The 19,158-nt window shown below is 53.4% G+C and overlaps 7 protein-coding genes across 7 annotated transcripts; 5 read left to right on the top strand and 2 right to left on the bottom strand.

The window, feature by feature from the left end:
* Nucleotides 1–1,467: 1,467 nt before the first annotated feature.
* Nucleotides 1,468–2,609, top strand: J4E85_002298 (uncharacterized protein; the record flags this gene model as incomplete). Its single annotated transcript, XM_051466577.1, has 3 exons — nucleotides 1,468–1,490; nucleotides 1,575–1,774; nucleotides 1,825–2,609. The coding sequence occupies 3 exons, from the start codon at nucleotides 1,468–1,470 to the stop codon at nucleotides 2,607–2,609; spliced, it is 1,008 nt and encodes a 335-aa protein (XP_051329432.1).
* Nucleotides 2,610–2,861: 252 nt separating this feature from the next.
* J4E85_002297 (uncharacterized protein) lies at nucleotides 2,862–4,276 on the top strand (the record flags this gene model as incomplete). The annotated part of the gene is made up of 2 exons (XM_051466576.1): nucleotides 2,862–3,386; nucleotides 3,443–4,276. The coding sequence occupies 2 exons, from the start codon at nucleotides 2,862–2,864 to the stop codon at nucleotides 4,274–4,276; spliced, it is 1,359 nt and encodes a 452-aa protein (XP_051329431.1).
* A 384-nt stretch (nucleotides 4,277–4,660) lies between these two features.
* On the bottom strand, nucleotides 4,661–5,713 carry J4E85_002296 (uncharacterized protein; the record flags this gene model as incomplete). The annotated part of the gene is made up of 1 exon (XM_051466575.1): nucleotides 4,661–5,713. The coding sequence occupies one exon, from the start codon at nucleotides 5,711–5,713 to the stop codon at nucleotides 4,661–4,663; it is 1,053 nt and encodes a 350-aa protein (XP_051329430.1).
* A 313-nt stretch (nucleotides 5,714–6,026) lies between these two features.
* J4E85_002295 (uncharacterized protein) lies at nucleotides 6,027–6,887 on the bottom strand (the record flags this gene model as incomplete). The annotated part of the gene is made up of 1 exon (XM_051466574.1): nucleotides 6,027–6,887. One exon carries the CDS (start codon nucleotides 6,885–6,887, stop codon nucleotides 6,027–6,029), a length of 861 nt encoding a protein of 286 aa, XP_051329429.1.
* Nucleotides 6,888–9,573: 2,686 nt separating this feature from the next.
* J4E85_002294 (uncharacterized protein) lies at nucleotides 9,574–13,983 on the top strand (the record flags this gene model as incomplete). The annotated part of the gene is made up of 3 exons (XM_051466573.1): nucleotides 9,574–10,368; nucleotides 10,427–13,922; nucleotides 13,967–13,983. The coding sequence occupies 3 exons, from the start codon at nucleotides 9,574–9,576 to the stop codon at nucleotides 13,981–13,983; spliced, it is 4,308 nt and encodes a 1,435-aa protein (XP_051329428.1).
* Nucleotides 13,984–14,773: 790 nt separating this feature from the next.
* Nucleotides 14,774–16,123, top strand: J4E85_002293 (uncharacterized protein; the record flags this gene model as incomplete). Its single annotated transcript, XM_051466572.1, has 2 exons — nucleotides 14,774–15,438; nucleotides 15,550–16,123. The coding sequence occupies 2 exons, from the start codon at nucleotides 14,774–14,776 to the stop codon at nucleotides 16,121–16,123; spliced, it is 1,239 nt and encodes a 412-aa protein (XP_051329427.1).
* Nucleotides 16,124–18,791: 2,668 nt separating this feature from the next.
* On the top strand, nucleotides 18,792–19,143 carry J4E85_002292 (uncharacterized protein; the record flags this gene model as incomplete). The annotated part of the gene is made up of 2 exons (XM_051466571.1): nucleotides 18,792–18,894; nucleotides 18,944–19,143. 2 exons carry the CDS (start codon nucleotides 18,792–18,794, stop codon nucleotides 19,141–19,143), a joined length of 303 nt encoding a protein of 100 aa, XP_051329426.1.
* Between the last annotated feature and the right edge of the window lie 15 nt (nucleotides 19,144–19,158).

Genomic DNA, 19,158 nt, shown 5'->3' with positions numbered 1-19,158 from the left:
GCGAGACTGCACAACTGGCCAGTGCGGAGATTCAATTGCATGAGCTGTCGGGGTCTGGAGGGGCTTCCGAGCTCGATCAGGTTCGAGACAGTAGGGTAGTCAGCCGTGGTGCCTCGGTGGTTTGATGCATGGCGGATGCGTGTCGTTTGATGATAATGTGGATGGCGGAGCGTGTGGGCTGTAACTGCGAAGGCTGAAGGCTTCGGGGGGCCGGTCACGCTAAAACGCTAGCTCAAGCGCTCAAAGAAGGGGCGGCTCAATCACGTTGCAATTTGCACCATCTACACCACCTTGATCTTCTCCCATTCGGGCACTGGCTGTGTTCTGTATCGCATTGTATGGCGTACCGCAAGGCCTTTGGGAACCTCGCTTCTCCATCGCCCATTATCGAGCCGCCCGAGTCTAGCGATGACGTCATTCGCTGTCGCTACCGGGTTCCACCACAGCCGCCATCATGCAAGGAGATCCGCTCTTCTTGAAGTGCTGCATCTTCATTGGGGTGCTGCGCTCCATCTTCTGATCTCGTCCTCAAGACCGCAACTTCACGGTGGACGTTCATGGCTGCGTGTTACCCCAGCAGGCCCGGGCCGGCGGCCGTGATGGGGGTAGTAGACCCATCACGAAATGAGATTCTGAACGCAATGCGCCGTGGCATACTGTTTTCAGCTTCAGATTGGTTAATCGAGCACTTCAGCAGCTTCTACTGCATAGCTCTCTGTGCATGATGACATGCATGCTGCTGGCAGTGGACGCCACTCGTAGGCCCGCCACAAAAGACGGCCGAATAAACAGGCATGCTTTCACGTTGTACAACGTACTCTCATCGGTCATGTATGCAGCTCGACATTTGGGCTACTGATCTTGCAAGGCTGGTGGTACTGATAAGAACATAGGCCCCATCTTCTGAAGGTAACTCCCTGGATCACGAAACACCTGATTACCGATGACAGAAATGACAAATGCGACAGGAATCAGACCGATTGACGTGAGATGCGATGTTATCAGCGCTGAGAAGAATGCTGTGCAACAAGCAATCGAGGAGCAGGGGACCAATGGCACGCAGGATCTTGGAGGAGGGGCACTAGATGTAAGACCACAGCTCAAACATGGGCTTTCACTAATGGCTTGCAGCGATACATCAACGCCTCCTCTGTGAACTTTTCCTTCCTCATGCAATGTTCCTGGGAAGCATCCGCGCTTACTTTTCAGTTCGCACTGAGCAATGGCGGGCCAGCGTCCATCGTCTACGGTAGCGTATTCGCATGGGCGGGAACCATTCTCGTAGCCTTATCGCTTGCCGAAATGTCTTCCATGGACCCTACAGTTGGTGCTCAATACCGGTGGTCTGCCGCCTTCGCGCCAATATATAATCGCTTCTTCGGTTTGATGCAAGGCTGGATCACCGTCTTCGCTTGGATCTGTTGCTGCACTTCGAATGCAGCGCTAATATCGAATATCGTCGCCGCTATGGCCTCCTTCAATAACCCAGGGTACGTGGTTCAGCGGTGGCACACAACACTCATCATGTGCGCTTCGACGATAATTCCGTTCATCGGCAACCTTTGGCTTCCTAGAATTATCAACGTCCTCGAGACAGTGGGGGCAATATGCCATGTCGCGTTCTTCTTTGCGGGTATCGTTACCTTGGCTGTAATGGCAGAAAAGAGTTCCACGGAATATGTGTTTCAGACCTTGACCCACGACATCAGTGGTTGGAGAAACCCTACGGTGGCCTGGGGTATAGGGCTGATCACTGCTGTATACCCGCTGGCCGGTAAGTTCTGATAGATTCCTGGCTTGCCGCAGCTATACTGATGAGTTCAGGTTTCGATAGCGTAATCCACATGTCCGACGAAGTCAAGCAAGCACATACCCGGGTTCCGCGCTCCATCATCTTCTCTGTCGGAATGAACGGTCTCATGCAACTTATCTACATGATCACCGTTCTCTTCACGATTGGAGACGTGGATCGCGCTTCCGCTTCGCCTCTACCAATTATCGAAGTCTACTATCAGGCCACGGGATCTAAAGCAGCCACAAATTTGTTCATGTTCATGCTGGTCTACATAATCTTCGTATCGTTCTTCAACATATTCGCCTCGGTTTCTCGTCTTATTTGGGCGTTCTCCAAGGACGAGGGATTGCCGTTCTCGCATACCTTTGCTAAGGTCCACCCTGAGCTGAGGGTACCGGTCAACGCATTGTGTCTCAGCGGCCTCTGCGTTTGTATCCTGGCTCTTATCAACATCGCTTCGAGCACTGCTTTCAATGCTCTTATCTCCCTTCCCGCAATGGGCTTGTACCTATCGTACTTTCTACCCGTATTGTTCCTTTTCTGGCGTCGGACGATAAGCGCGAGGCCTCTACCAATTCCATGGGGTCCATTTAAGCTGGGCGCAGCTGGCGCATACATCAACGCCGGAGCTTTGTGCTACATCGTCTTCACCTTTGTTTGGATGCCACTACCCACTATCCTCCCTGTGGACAGGTTCAACATGAACTATGCGGGACCGATTCTAGGTGCGATCATATTAGGCGCTGCTGTAGACTGGTCATGGAAGGGGAGGAAGAGGTTTCAAGTGCCAGTTGCGAATCGAGCATTTCAGTGAATGGACTGAGAACCCTCTTGCAGAGAAGAACCCAATCTTCTTACACGCACTCGATGCGATAGCTCAAGGCACCGTAACCCACCTCAAAGTCTATTTCACTAAGAAGGGCCCGCGTGGTATACTGCCTTCTTTTATCTATCCCAGCTTTCACCTAATCGGTTTCTACGACTTGAGTATTTATATCATTCGTTTCTCTTCTCTCAAGGCTGCATCGATCTACCCAACCGCATTCCACACTTATTCGCGACCACGATGACTCAACTCAATCAACCCTCGAAGGAGCCTGCTAAAGCGCGCGTGGAAGAACTCGGAGAAATCTCGCGTCCAACAGTCCAATCCATGTCTCTGCCGCGCCCACCCCCGAATCCAGTGTCAGACCTCATGGATCTTGTCATCAATCGAGAGTCGCGCTACACAACGCACTCACTCATCACATCTTACCTCGGTATTGATGATATACGCAATGTTCAGTTAGCCTGCAGAAAGACGTCGGATCTGTACGCGGACTTGAAGAAGACCCAGTGGAACATCAACACATGCCTGCAGCCATTCTTCAAAAACATTCAAAAGTTCCGCTGTGTGCAGGCCCAGACCGAGACTTTGATTGGAAGCAAGTTCGCCGGGAACTTCTTCCGTCGTCTGCAGGTCAAGAACGAACTTGAGCTCTTTACGCAAGCTGGGGAGAAGGCAGATGCTCTCATTAGCTATCTCGAAAAGAACGGGTATGTTCGAGACAAAGACTTCTCTCATGACCGCGTTACGTTTGGTGCTTCAAGGGTAAGTCTGCGTTACTATGCATCGTTATCCAAATAGATGTCACTAACTACTGGAAGTCTTCTCTCTTCACGAAGACGTCGCCCAATGACCGTAGCCAAGTTTTCATCACTCTTCGGCACTGTGTTCATTCACCCATCGATGTGTTCCTCAAATGCTGTATAACCTCTTCTCGAGCATGCTTCATTTCTTGGAATAAGGCCTATTACCTGTTTCCCACCACGAGCATCCGCAAGCGAACGTCGTACCTAATGATACCAATGTCACAAGCAGAATCTTCACCCGCGATCGCCGCGATAAAGCGCGACTTCGAAGAAGGATTTATCGTCAAGACTGGGGAGTGGGTGGTCAACCCCTATGGAGAGGCGTCGGAGTCACACCCGGAGTTCGCTTCCGCCCGGACCGCTGGCGACAATCTCTCATGGGTAATCAAGCTTGATACCACCGAAATCACCCCTGCTACAGCCCCGGACTCGCTACTTGACGATGCGCAATTCTCCATGGGTGCAACCTGCATTTCGAGCATAGTGTCCTACCTTCAGTTCAGATATGATGTACTCGCATCTTGCGCCCTACAACATACATACATCTGTCATTCGCGAACCCACTTTGTACCAGGCGGCGGTCACAGGCAAGACGATTACAGGGATCAGATGCAGTACCTCGAAAAGCTACTGAACGATCAGACATCCATGCAACTCACCATGCTTAACCGAGACGACCGGCCCCCTCAATATGTCAGAATCACTAGTACGAGAGGAAGCGACCACACGGCTAAGGGTCACTTCACGGTGCCTCCGAACTGGAATTACTTCGACGCAGAGATTCAGGCTGAGCTTCGGAAAATAACTAAGCAGTTGCTCGCTACCGACGCATCTTGCCTACCGAAATAGAACAGCCTCATACAAGGGAAGTTGGAACAGGTCTGCAGACCACATGAGGGTAAAATGAGAAGGATAGTAGACCTAGCGCCCACGTAATTTTAACGGTGTTCGGCTTTTGCCCTTCATAAAGGCCGTGTCAGAATGACATCAATATAATATATAATTGCTGGTTTGCACTCTTGCGACTTATCACGAACCTGCTAGCTCTCACATCCTTTTTCATCTCCCAGAATGAACGCTATTCCAATCTATCTAATCAACGAACCAGTCCAACTTCATCTCGACCCATAGACCCGCTTCGTGGCTACAACGCGCAATAGCGCTGCTCACAGATCTCATCAGCCTTCGCTTCCTCATCTTTTAGAACTACCTTGTTGCAACCCGCAATCATCTTCACCACCTTGCGAAACGATGACTTAGGTTCCCCTGAGCAATACGTTCACTCCACTGATCTGAATCTTGCCAAACGCCGTTTTCCGCAAGCCACACAGCTCGGCAAAGAGGACATGTCTTCTCGTCATCCGGGCGCTGTTTCAGGAATTCTTTGAGACAGTCTCGACCGATCATGTGTTCGCAGCCTTGGATTCCCTTGATCTTGACACAAGGATGAGCCGCAGCATTCTCCATGCAGACTGGGCAGTCTGTGTTTGTCGTGCTAGTCGTGTTGGCGGCGGTGAGGGGCTCAGTGTTGCGTGCGACGAAGTTGTTGATACGCTGCTCGCTGCTTTCAGTGGGTTGGTAGTCTGCTGGGAGGGGATGAGGCTCGAATTCTACTGGGAAACCGCCTCGTGTAGGGACTGGAACGTACCCAGATCTACGTGGTGGGGTGGGGTGAGCATGGAAAGGCAGGTCTTCGCCTAGTCCGAAGCCTCCAACGTGGACATGATTGCTACTGGTAGGTCCAAATGGAAAGTTCGCGCCGAAACTGCTTCCAGGTCTATTAGCTCTAGGCTCATGAGCGATGTCGTTTCCAGAGAAGATGGGATGGCTGAAGGCTCCCTCAAATGCACTATCGAACGCAGCACCCATACCGATACGAAGGGCGTCGAACCCCGGAACACCGTCTGCGTCGTCGAAAGGAAATCCTGGACCGAAAGCACCTCGCATGCTTTGGCTTTGTGGCCTAGAGCCGAGCATGCTGTCCAGGTCCGCCATAGTGTCGGCTAGATGGTGCATAGCATCGTGGAACCCGTGGGGACTGGAGTGTCTGATGTCAGTTTCGTATTCATCGTCTTCGTCATCCTCGTCATCTTCCTCCTCGGTGAACACAATGTGGGAGGGCTGACGAGAGCTTCGGGGAACATACGCTGTAGCCTGGCTGCGTGTTTGATGCGGATGGCCGCCACCACCACTACCGCCGCCGAGACGCTGTCCTCGTGTGCTGAAATTCTGACCCGCACGATTGCCGGAGCTCGATCTATTATTCCCACGACCGGAATAACTCATTCTCAATAGTATGTGTCGAAGGTTTCGTTCTGTGAGGTTCAGTGATTAATTGGTTGTGATTGGGAGAAACGCGCAGTGATGTGGTGAGTGCGCAATATGAAACAGGCGCGACTTAAATAGGCGACGGGCTGTGCGGTCGAGTGAATGAGAGATGATCTAATGCGAGTGAATTCTGGAAGCGTTTTGTAATAAGTCAGCTGTGGGTTAAGTGAAAGCTGTGGGAGCATGCCAGTGCACCGGGAAGATGAAGGTGAACGGATGACCTTGTGAAGACTAGATAGATGTCTCACAGCGAGCATGCAATGTGTCTCTTCTACTTCTTCCCCTTCTTCTTTGAATCGCTGTCTTTGCCTTCTTTTGCGAAACCACCCAAGACTAATGCCTCCCTAGCCGTAGTGTTGATGATGCGAAAGCGGTCAGGACCTAGATGTATACCACCATACCATCTTGTGACAACCACCATGACGTTCCAAACATCCATCAACTGCATTAAGTGCAGCATGCGCGATCCTGCAGCAGTCTCACCATCATCGTCGCAGTCTTGGTAGCTTGTATCGTTGGGGCCTTTGATCCGCCAGGCAGTCATGTTATGAGTTGCGCGAGCAGCCTTCTTGTCTGTCGCTAGGAGATGCGCGACGTACTGTCTAGCCTGTGCTGGTGACGATACAGGTGCTGCGCGAGCTAAGAAAACCGACTTCTTCTCGGTAAGGACGGGTGCTACAACCCAAGGTGGCTCCGGTCCAAGGTCGACGGCCGGGTCGGACTGTATGGGAGAGGTTTGGTCTTGTTCTAAGTGCTCGTCCTGGTGTTGATCGTGTAGTTGGATGTCTCCTTGCTCTTCCGCTTGCTCCAAAGCCTCTCTTGCCTCTTCGAGCAGATCGTAAATACATGCCTCACCAGGCTGGTAGATCCTTGCCAGCACTTCTCTCACTACATCGACAGCCTGGCTGCCCATACCCTTGGGGACATCTTGTCCCACACTCTGAGTGCCTAGCACGGATGGCGGCGCATCCGGATAGTCTGCTGGAAATTCTATACGCAGAGTTATCGATGGCAGCGACGGCAGACGTAGACTGTATAGTCGTTGGTCTTCATCTAAGGCTGACAGGGTGCCTTCGTCGAAGATGGCGTTGAGCGAGGTGACCTCATCTTGGATGGCGTCGTTGGCGGACATTTCTGTGATTGCCTTGGCCGATGGCGGGGTGAACGATGCGGAAGGCGCGCTAGCTTAGCGTCGTTCGCGTTCGCAAGCTTGGAAACATCAACACCCTCGCGACACCCATGCCGACCTCCTTCCCCACCACGAACTCATTGTCGCAACCTCACGTCGCCAAACATGGCGCCAAATGATGATGCTAAGCGCAAGTCAGGTCTAACGATTGCGCAGGTGAAGTTCAAGCAGGCAATGAAGGATTCCGATGCCGAAGATCGTTCAGCGCCCATTGCAGTCGAAATTAGCTCTCAGCTCTTCAACCACGTTGATGCCGTTCTTCAGCAGAACTCGCCCATCAATATCCAGGTATCTAACTATAAGACCGCGATCACATGTCACCGGGAGCAGACTAATTCGCCGCTCGTAGAAATGCACAGAATGGATTGTGAAGCACGTAGCTCCCTCCAAGGCTCGGATCACCACCCTCGGCGCGTATCTCATCGCTGTCTCAAAGTCTGTCGTAGTAGATCAGAGCACTCCAGCGCTAGCGAAGAAAGCAGCGCGCAACCGGATGGATCTCTTGTTGATCGTCAACGATGCCCTCCATGCTGACAAGTTCCATCGTCGCGACACGACAAAGCAGAGTATTCTTGGCAACGCGTGTCAAGATTTTGTCCCTGACTTGATCGAACTCGCAGCGGCGTGTATCACCGAGAAGGGATCGCAGCTAGAGGTGAAGCTGAAAGCCATTGTCAACTACTGGGCTGTTAACAAGCTCTTGAGCTCAGAGGGTCTGAAAGCTTGTCGACACAAGGCAGACGAGGCCTTGTCCGTAGCACAGGGTCGCAAGCGCAACTACGTCCTTCCCGAATACCACGGCGACCGAAATGCCAGATGGCACGATCTCCCCGCATCGTACATGCTCGAGCCCATAATCAAACACCCGAACCGCCCGATCCACGAATCTCAAATCAAGATACGGAAGTTTGACAAGAAGCCTGTCAGTTCGCACGTTCGCAGCCTCCTCGATAACTTCTTCGAAAACATCGACCTAAAGTACCTGCCAACGGGCGATAATCCGACCGGGGAAACAACCAAATATAGGCTTTCGTTGGATCCTATGGGCCAGCTGGTTAAGCAGGACAAGGAGACTGGCGAGACAACTACAGTGGCAAACGGCTACGGCTGGTCGCCAAAGTTCTGTCAAGACATACAGAAGTTCACCGTCCCGGAGACGATCAAGATCGCGCGAGAGGACATCGAACGCATGGAGGACATGGAGGACCCACCGGTCTTGTCTGTCGCGCGTCGCGTTGGCCACGATAGTCGACCCTCTACCTCCTCGTCGACAGAGTCGGGCCCACCCTATAGGGAACGAAGAAGGGGATACAATCGTAGCCGCAGTCGCAGTCGCAGTCGCCGTAGCCCTGGGGGTTATCAGTATGACGACGCACGCCGTCGATTGTCGCCCGACGGATCCATGGGTCGCCGCAGGGTATCACCACATGGACCTTCGCGCCGAGAGTCTGAGGGCAGAGGTTTCGTCGAGGCGCGACCGTCATCAAGGGCATACGACAGAGAAGGATCTCAGCCTGGATCACAGTGGAGTGGTGCGAACAGGAACACCCAGTCCAGTCCCAACAACCATCAGCATCAGGTCCCGCCCATGCTGCATCAGCCGCCTTTCAACGCGCCGCCGTTTCCACCACCGCACATGTCAGGCCAGTTCCAAGGCCAGTTCCCGATGCCAATGCCGCCATTCGGTGTTCCTCCCCCTCCACCACCGCAGTTCCAAGGACGTGGTGGCTTCGTTCCCCCTCCCCCGCCCCCTAACTTCAACGGCATGTGGCAGCCTCCTCCTCCCAACATGAACATGCCACCGAACGGTCCGCAACAAGGCAATCAGGGTGGCAACCAATTTGGCAACCACCACGGAGGCCAGGGTGGAAACCGGGGCGGCAACCAATTCGGAAATCAGGGCGGCAACCAGTATGGTAACAACTTCGGTCCCGGCAACAATGGCCAGTATGGTCAAAACCGTGGCGGATACCAAGGCGGACGCGGTTATGGAGGTGGGCAGCGCGGTGGCAACAACGGCAACAGAGGAGGCTGGAGGGGTAACGGACGAGGCGGGCGATACTGAGATGTGAACGCATGCGACCAAATGGCGCATGCAGATATGCGTTCAGGATCGATGCGCAAAACTGTAGGATATCCAACCCATGCCGGTATTCCTTGGAGGAAGCATGCACATTCTTATGAAAGACTTTAGAGCCCTTCTCTGGGAGACTTGATTATCTTATAGCTTGCCTAATCTACTCATTGTATACTTGGCCGTATGTTTTCATGTCTTGACGCGAGTGACTCTGACATTGGCGTGATTCGTAGCATGCTCTGAATGTATCGCAAGAAAGTGCAAGAGATATTTCATGGTTAAGCTCGTATTAGTGGCACCAGTATCTAGAAGCCCCAAGTCGATATGGCGGCTTTGAGTCAGTGATGCCGCGGCTCTGCAGTCGGGAACGCGTCGCGTCGCGTCCACCGCGGGCTCGTCATTTGGGTCGCGGATAGTCCCGCACCCATCACCGTTCACCACCCAACAGTCAGCACTCACCCGCCCTCGGCCCGGCGCACCATTACTCTCACCTCTTCTACCCACAATGGAGACAACCTACTCAAACACCATCTCCAACGGACGTTGCGCGTAATGGCGCGACCCAAGAGAAAGCGCAACTCGACGAGGTCCAACACAAACAAACGCTCACGATACGTTGATTCAAGCCAAAGCGAACCCGACAGCCAGAGCGACACTTTGTGGGCAGCAGAGAGCATTCTCGACGAACGAGTAGTCCGTGGTGTACGCAAATACTACATCCAATGGCAAGGGATTGACCCCAAGACTGGAAAGACGTGGGAACCGACTTGGGAGCCAGAGGAGAACGCCAACGACTTACTCGTCGCCCACTGGGCACAGGAGAAGGCGCGCATCTTGGCAGAAGTCCATCAGCAATATCCAGGAAGCGACAACGGACACCCAGAGCAACCACAGGAGGCACAAGCATCGAGGCGCATCCGCAATTCCCGTGTGGTTGACAGTAGCCCGGAGCCCAGCACCGCATCATCTACACCTTCGACGCCTCTCGACAATCGAGCCGACTCGGAGGGACTGCCCAGTGCCGCAGTGCCCGCAGCTCGTGCTTCGCCTCGCATCCAAATCGCTCGACGGGGCGACAGTCTCGAGAGGAACAACTACGTGCGCTTCTCGCAGACACCATCGTCTCAGCCAGCTCCGACCCCAGAGCCTACCCAGGACACCAATCTCGACAGCTCGCAGTTGTTCGCAGCACGCCCACGGCCCCATCTGTCAGACATAGTCCCCGACTCGCAGAGTTCCAGCGGTGAAGGAAGCTTCGTGCCCACGACTCAACGCACCGAGGACGTCAGCCAGCAGAGCACTGAAACGCACGAATCGCAAGTGGAGGAAGATCTTGCTGAAGACTCGGTATGACCAATCCCTCTCATACCCAGACATCAGTGCATTTGCTTACCAGTGTTCGCAGGGCCTACTTGAACTTATTGAAGAAGCAGCACAACACGCGTTGTCGCCTGCACGATCGATTCCCGAGACGATACCCGATACCACCGTAGCAGACTCGCAGAGCCAGCGGCAGAGACCTGAGGCAGAGTCGCAAGGTGCTCCGAACACACTCGAATTCGTACATATTTCCTCACAGGTGGAACACGAGTCGAGCCCAGAACCGGACGATAGTCTGCAGATTCAATATAGCGAAAACGATCAGGGTGTTGCACAAGACGAGCATCAAACAGTCGGAACCAACGAGCTTGGGGCGCCCCAGGCTGATCACGCCGCTTCGCAGACTCACTCAGCACAAAGCGCACGCGAGACTACCCCAAGCAAAGAGACCGGTACACTGGGCAAACACCCTCGTTTGGAATCAGCGGCTACGGAGATTACAAGGAATGCTTCGACTGAGGCTGTTGACACAAATGAAGTCCCGACCTCACTCAGTAAACCATCTACACTAGTCGAGAACAGCCAATCTCATCACACCGAAAGGCCCAACGTAGCTAGCCATACACAAGTCTCCGACGGTGGTAACGAGCCGTCGCAACATCAAGCTTTCCAGCAGATCAGCGTTTGCGACAGTCAACCAAGTCTAATTGAGCATTCGGTATTGGAAGACAACGAACAGTTTCCTTTCCAGTCGCAATACCCGTTTCGGCATTCTCAGCCTTCACAATCCGTATCTTGTATCAAGTCCTCAGAACACCTCCCACAAGCTTGCGCGACACCGGCCCTCCCAGAACGAGTACTTGCTGGGGTAAGTGTGCCAAGCGAATCCAATCCGGCGCCAGCGCTCGACCCACCTCACCCATCAGTCCAAGCATCCACTGCACCCCATCACCAAAATCACAACGACACGCTAGTGGAACTTCTCGAACCTGAAGCTACTCACAGCGTCTCACCGTCAGGCCAGCTTCAAGAAGAGCTATCTCTTCGGGATCAACTGCTGCACGCGTCATCAAGTCCAGAGCGCGTACAGAACGCGCAAGTAGTACCTCTTGAGGCAGATTTGAGCACACAGGAAGACACATCTGAGAGCATACGAGATACTATCGAAGAAGAGGTGGCGCATCGGGCTAGCTCTGAGTCTCGTCACGACTCATCGCAGGAATCGCCAGAACGCCCTTCCAGATCGCTGAATCACGAGACCTCGCCGGTTCCGTACCCACCCAGCTATTCGCTGCAAACGCAAGCATCTCGACTTCCATCACGGCCTTGTACGCCTGTTCCTACCTCATCGCTCTCAATCATGGCGGGCGAGGGTACCGGAGACATCATTAGGCGGCAGATGCAAGAAGCCATCGATAAGCGCATAGCAGAGTCTCGCCGTACTCCCAGAAGGCGTCCCAGGTCTTCGATGACGCCCTCAGTAGTGGAAAATGCGCCCGCAGCTACGCCTACGCCAGTGAGCAGGCTACGTGAGACGCAAGAGCCGGCAGAAGGCACTCGATCGCCTTCCGCTGTGCCAGACCGCTCCCCTCTTGCGCAAGCGCCGACGTCGCTCCGGAATATCGCCTATGCTCCTAGCAACGTGCAGCCAGAAGCTCCCGCACCAGATAAGGTCATGACTTCACCACCACGCAATCATCCAGAGCCTACTATCGCTGAAACGATAACGGTATCAGTGCCTATTGTACCGGTACCAAGATCTCCCACATCCGACGAGATGGAGGTCAGCGACGCAGATGATGAAGATAGCGAGAGCCTCTTCAATGATGATCTGCAGCTGGTAGACCAGGAGTTCATCGTGCCCTTGTATATCTCGGGTCGACAAAGGGATACGTACGCCCAGTACATCACCGCGAAGAGGGATCTGTTAGAGCCATTCCTTAAGGATCGTCACAGTCTCAACTCAGTCGAGGAGGTCAAAAACATCCTATCCCAGCTTCGCGCTATCGAGACGCACATGGACTTGGTCTTCGCTGAGGCTGAAACAAACGTTTTAGATGGTGAGGCGTCGGCAACGCAAGCAGAGCACGCAGCTAGATTTGGCTTGGAAAACTCCACCAAATTTAGATTTCTATCAGCGCTGTTCAATGAATTGCGGCATTGCGAGCCGCAGAAACACGTTGTATTGGTCACAGAGAGCGACAACGAGACACTCTTCCGCATCCTTGAGACGTTCTGTAAGACAACGTACATCAACTATACTATGCCTGGTAAAGATCGAAAGGCAAACCTGAAAGAGGTGGTAGGTAACTTGTCGGTCACCATCATCCCAAGCGATGCATCGCCCATCATACATGTTCCCGACCTGATCATCTGTCTCGACGGTGTACAAGACGCAGCACAGATTCGCAAAAAGAATTGGGCCAAATCACCCAATTGCGATGTGGTACCCGTGCTTCATCTAGTCATTCCGAGGACTGTCGGCCACATCGAACGGTACATAACGTCCAGCCTGGATCCCATCGATCACATGCACACTATCCTAGCGAGCCTGGCGCATGTTCATCCTGATGTTGGAAAAGCCATCGGTGAACGCACACCACGAGACGTTGAGTGCGCTGAATTAGTCTCCTACTGGATCAAGAACAGGATGGAAGGTGCTGATTGGCCATTGTCTTCTATCGGTAGTGTCAAGGACGTCATAGAGTATCAGACCCAACAGACGCAACAGTACTCAACGGATGCCCCTATACCTGAACGTAGCAAACGCCCTCTGGATGACGAAGATCTAGACCCTGCAAAGCGTATGCGGTTCACTCCCCAACCGCAGACAGTGCCTGCTTCTGCGGTGGATAAAGAGCACGAAGTCACGCATATTAGCGATTCTATGCCTGGCACTGCAGCTTACGATTCTGATCTGCGAACACAGCTAGCCCATGCGAAAGAAGGCCTTCGGGAAGAGCGAGAGGCTCGTAGAGCAGGTCAAAGGGACTTTGGTGAGCATAAGGATATGTGGGACAGGCAACAGACAGTGCATGAGGATCTGGCAAGCGAGCATCGCCGTGTAAAGAGAAGACTACAAGATGCCGAGGACAAAGTCGAGACGTTGACCAGGAACAACGCTACTCTCACCGAACGCCTCACGACGCGTACAACAGAAATGCGTGAGGTGAAGGAGAAGCTCAAGGAACAGCGGGAGACGGCCCTCCTTGGAGACGATGCACGACTTCAAGAGATCGCCAAGCTTCGCAACCAGCTCGACGAAGCGAACGAAAAGACGGAGCAGGCAGTGAAGAAGGCTGCGGCAGCAGAGCAGACGTTGGATTACATGAGAGAAAGCTTGCAGGATGCCCGGTCCACGGCCTCTACCGCCACCGCCCGCGTTGAAGAACTCGAGGCCCAGCACATCACACTTTCCAAGGCGGCTTCAGGTGACGCCACTAAGCGGAAGAGCATGCATATTGAAAGAGTCTATGATGATCAACAGCAACGTATCAAGAGGTTGGAAATGGAGCTGAGCATTACGAAGCGTACATTAATGACAAAAGACGATGAGATAGCTCGTCTCAAGAGTATGGGAGGTAGGCCTGGTGTAGGCACCAGAGGAACGAGTGCAACACCGCAGCCCAAGACCAGGAGTAGAGCAGCTAGTCCCACTTTCACTGGCGGGCGCCTTGCCAACTTGAGGAACAGCTAAGGTGCCTTGGGAATTCTTGAGGTTGATGGGCTCTGGATTTTGACCTGCTCTTGTTGAATGCGTTCAGACTTGGTGGGCATGTCATCTCGTCGGTGGTGTGGGCGACATGGGCAGAGAGGCCATATTGGTGACGGCGTATGACGGCTAAGACTACCAGGATACTGTACTTTCTCTCTCGACATGCCTTGAAATGAATATATCTACATTGCATACAATTCACTGTTCCTACACTATGCGCATGCTCTTGTGTTCATGACCTCGCGCCGACGACACCGGAGCTCATCACCGTTCCGACCACCTTTCAATCACCAGGTGCAGACCGAGAGAAGGTCACGCGTAGAAGATACTGCCCTCTTCACCGTCTTCGTCTGGCTGACTACAGCGTTGAGCTACGACGTATATGTCCTTTCAGGCCTCTTCCGCTTCTTCATTCGCAATATGCTAGACGATAGAGTGACCTCAACCACGACTCTGACCGACGAGTTCTGAATAAGATACTTTGAAGTTGTCTGCAACATTTACTTTCACAGACTTCGCCGCTCCAGTCACCGGCGAGCGTATCTTCACCACATACACTGTAATATCACGTTTCAACAGCTATCCGACTACAAGAACCTACCAGTCCCTCTAGCTACAACTCACCATCTAGCACAGTCACCGGATCCTCACACACAACCCGAGAAGCCAGACTCTACCCCACTAACAGCTTCCAAACAACGCCAAACTACACCTACCATGCCAGCTTTCCAAGGTGGCATTTTTGGGGGCTCAAACCCCTTCCGTCCTGGCGGTGGTCGCACAGGTGGCGGTGGAGGCCGACCGAGCCAGCCTCAACCGAACCCATATGATGACTACAACAATTCACCTCCCATGATGGGTGGCATGCGCAGTCCTGGACCCATGTACGGCGGCGGAATGGGCGGTCCCATGACAGGCGGCCAGACACACTCCTACTCCACATACCAAGACTCCGACGGCAACAGACACGAAGAAGGTTACGGTCCAGGCGGTCCATTCAGCAATTCTGTTCGCGGAGGAATGGGCATGGGACAAGGCCCACCACTACAAGGACGCCCAACCCCAGGAAGTCTTCTAGGCGGCCGAAACACCGGACCAGGCGCTTTCTCTTCTGGTTTCTGGAGCGGTCCCAACCCCTTCCGCAGTAATGGAGCCAACGGCGCACCCAATGGGCGCAGCGGACCCAACACCGGTCCCCGCGACCCTTCCTTCAGAATGGAAGTCGAGCCAGCACCTATGCCCCCATCCAACGGTCTCACAGCGGAAAACTCCGATCTCATAGCCGACTTCCTGGCAGAGCAAACACAGCCCCTGGGCGGACCCATCACACCCCCAAATGCAGAATGTCCGATTTGTCTGGAGCCGCCCAGCGCGTCGCATTTGTGTGTTCAGATTAAGAATATACCCGGGTGTAATCATCTTATTGGGAGGGAGTGTCTGAAAGAGATGTTGGTGAATCGGCCGGATGATGCGAAGAAGTGTCCGATTTGTAGGGCGGAGTTTCTGGCCGAGGATGGGATTTGGCAGGATTCGGAGCAGTTTCAGGAGTTGGGACGGGGAGGTCCGCCTGGGTATGGGGGTGGTGCTCCTATTGGGTATGGAGGTGGGATGTCGCCGAGACCTGCTGGATATGGTGGTGGTGGACCTCCTCAGGCTCCTCCTGGTTTTGGTCGTGGTGCTCCTCAGATGTCTCCACAGGCGCCCCGTCCGACACCTCGTCCAGCACCACCCAGTTATGCCAGTGCAGCTGCTTCACCCGCTCCCCCAGGTCCCCCAAGCTACATGGCAGCACCTCGTCCACCTCCAACACCTCGTGCTGCTCCTGGACCTAGTCCCCACGCCGCTCCTCCAGGTCTTCGCAACGCGATGCGCGGTGGAGCCAGGGTACACGGCATGGGTGATGTTGGTAGAGGACGGGGTAACGAGCAAGACGACGACGGTGGCATGCAAGGTGGTCCACCAATGATGAACCAGGACAGGTGGCCACCTGAGCCACGTGAACCCGAGAGCAACTTTGGTGGCCGTGGTCAACAGCTTGGCTACATGGACGAACGGCAGCTTTGGTAGAGCGTGGTCTGCATGGTGAACTACTTCAGACGGACAGCTCAGGCAGACTATGGTTTCTGGCTTACCAAGCCCCCGATAACCACGCATAAAACTACTTGAGAAAAAAACTTCAAGTCGAGCGCGAAGCGCACAAGATCCTGATGGTTAACGGTAGATACGATGCCGTTGAGCGTCTTATTTTGCTTTTCTTTCTTTTGTTTTCACCTGTGTGCTCGGGCCGAACACATCAGAGCATGGCATAGGGCTGGTATTCGCGAATGAGTTCCACACTATACGCGAGATTAATGTGGAATGGGTGTAGGCCCGATATCTAAAGTCAACATTCCGGTCAACGCCTGAAAATCACAGTAGCTGATCCAAATCCAAATCCAAATCCACATCTCTTGTGCAAACATTGGTTCATTCAAATCGTGGTACGCAGGGCGGTCGAAATAAGCTTTGCGACATATCCATCACGGTATCTGTCGCAATATTCGCGCAATTCGTGAAACCACACTAGACGATATTCCATATCGATTTTGTTAGTTGTGGGTGGGTGTATCAGGTACAACTGCGTCCGACCCTGGTGGCATCGGCTCATGCACCCTGCAGGGCGCGCCCTATTGATCGACCGCGAGATAAACTTACATGGTAGCGGTGAGCAGAAAAACATCGCTGCACTTGACGTTTTTCTTGTGTCGCATTTCGTGATTGATCATGCCGTGCGCTGCTTGGTGATTGACGTTGCTTTAGAGTTGACTGGACCGGATCGACAGATCCACAGCGGGAATAATGGTGTTGGTGTTGTTTGAGGAAATGGCGCACCTGCAGCGACATGGACATGTTCAAAAGCGCGTGCTGACAGTATGAGCCTAGCGTTGGGTTGAGGCAATATCGTGCATGGGAGGGTGGCTGTGTGCTTGATAGCGAGGTGCATGCAACCTCGGAAAGCACTTTCCGGATGCTGACATGGTGCAGGAAAGTGTGAAATCCCGTCCACGAAGGACGTTCTGCCAAGTCTTGGGTCAAAATAAACAGGAAGGTGAAGTTGCCGCGGTCACAGCTGTGTGCCTGACGACTGGAGACAAATGACGGCTTTCAGCCGAGCCATCCGATTGAAAGCATCGGCCCCGCAGTACGGTCCCGCTTATGGCGCTGCCCCTCATCGATCGTCGAGGCCTGGTGATGCGGCGCCTGCATAGAACACGTTTGGAACAATGCGGCGTTTTGACATCGTGACGTTTCGGCGGCCTACACCGGTTTTCTCGTACGTAAAATGAGGCTTCTAGACCCCCTTGGTCTGCTGAAATGCCATCATGCCAAACTATGCATATGTTTGCAGCATCGTGGATGACGGACGGCCATCGCAAGAGTTGCTTTCGACGTCTTATGCTGTGGGCCGGTGTGACGTGGGTCAGACTGCGCATGCAGCAAAATGCATGGCAGAGAATTCGAATGAGTTTCCGCATCCACGGTGGAGAGTCTTGGCTGCGGCTTCTTGCGGTTCAGCCCTCAGAAGCGGACGTTTAGTTGCAGATCCTGGTAGTCTAGAAAAAGGTCTCCCCGTTTCCTTGCATGGCGCCAGACGACGCGGCATGGGTCGTCAACGAGCACCACGACGTCCCAGGAGACGTGCGCCAGCAACGTGGTTCTCTGGAAAGGTCTGACACCGTACCAGCGATATGCAGGTGCAAAGTGAGCTGGCTGGGCCCTGCGCGACAAAGAGAAGAAGACTAAATGTGGCCGGTAAATGGCTCAGTCGTGGCGTAGCTGCTGATGTCTAACCCAACGCACGGTCGTCCCACTATGAGCAAGGGCTACCTGGGCCGTCGTCATCTTGGAGCGCGAAATAGAAGCGAATATTGGCTTTGTGTCATTTGCTCCTCTCTAAAAACCGTATTACTGGCCTTTCCGGTGTGTGGCGACGTGCTCCGCAGCTGGGTTAATGCAGCGATGTTGGCTAAGTTAGTCAGGTGGTGCCACTCAAATGCAGTTGTATCAGACTATCTGCGTCACGCAACATCCATCCTGTGTGCCGTCGAACAACGCAGATTAGATACTTGCTATGAGCATCGTGATGTGTGCTATAACAGGTATTGCATGCATAGAGCTCAAAGTAGTCTGGCGCTCAACAAAACATTACACCGCTCAAACAGGCAAACCTGGGGAAGCGCTACGGGAGCGCGATGGTCCAGGGGTAACAGAAAACAAATGGCGCATTCATGGATGGCTAACCGGCATGTATCACGCTTCTGTACTAGGAAACAATCTGCCCCCAATTACGTTGCATTGGTTCGGGCTGATCGAGATGCATGCATCGGTGTCTCTTGTGTGGAACTTATCGTGACGGCGCGATTCGTTCTGTTTCTGATTGTGCGGTGAAGCTTCCGAAGCCCTTGCGATCGTGATTGAATGGTGCCTCGATCCTAGCCCTCAGCCACGTATAAAGACATCATCTGCTGCCCATCTTTCTCTCGAAGCAGCAAACGCATCCACAGCAACTCTACAACCAATCTCGAGTTTCCAATCTCGAGTTTCCAATCTAAACTCTTTCGCAACAAGACGGGATCGACACCAGAGAACTACCCTCATACAAACCTCGAACTACCTACCGCAGCCAATCAGCTCCGCCTACATCACGACCCACACCATCCACCTATCATCTATCATCTATTAGAATTCAGACATCATGCCTGCTCTTCCATTCAACTCGTCCGCTGCTTCGTCACCTTCATCTTCACCCACCTTGTCGCCTACCATGACGCCTTCAATAGTTCTCCATCCCGCATCGGGTATATTTGATCAACCATACTAAAGCCTCCCATCTAATCTCTCCAGCAGGTGTCTCATCACAGAAGAAGGAGCTTCTTAAGCCAAAGGAAGATCCTGCGCAGGCTTACCGCATTCGTTATGCGCAGTACCTCGCAGCCACCTTTGGCTTCTCGATGCAGGCTGCGCTTGCCGAGGCGGATGTTCAGCTCGCGCCGAGACGCTCGTCAAGTTCGAGCATGTCGGAAGCTGAGTCGTTACGCGCGATTTGAGCTGGGCGGACTGCA

This window comes from Alternaria conjuncta (genome assembly GCF_024043145.1).
Source record: "Alternaria conjuncta strain BMP 0040 chromosome Unknown scaffold_3, whole genome shotgun sequence".
Taxonomy (NCBI): domain Eukaryota; kingdom Fungi; phylum Ascomycota; class Dothideomycetes; order Pleosporales; family Pleosporaceae; genus Alternaria; species Alternaria conjuncta.
The sequence above is the reverse complement of the archived record's forward strand: the minus strand, read 5'-3'. Positions and strand labels throughout refer to the sequence as shown.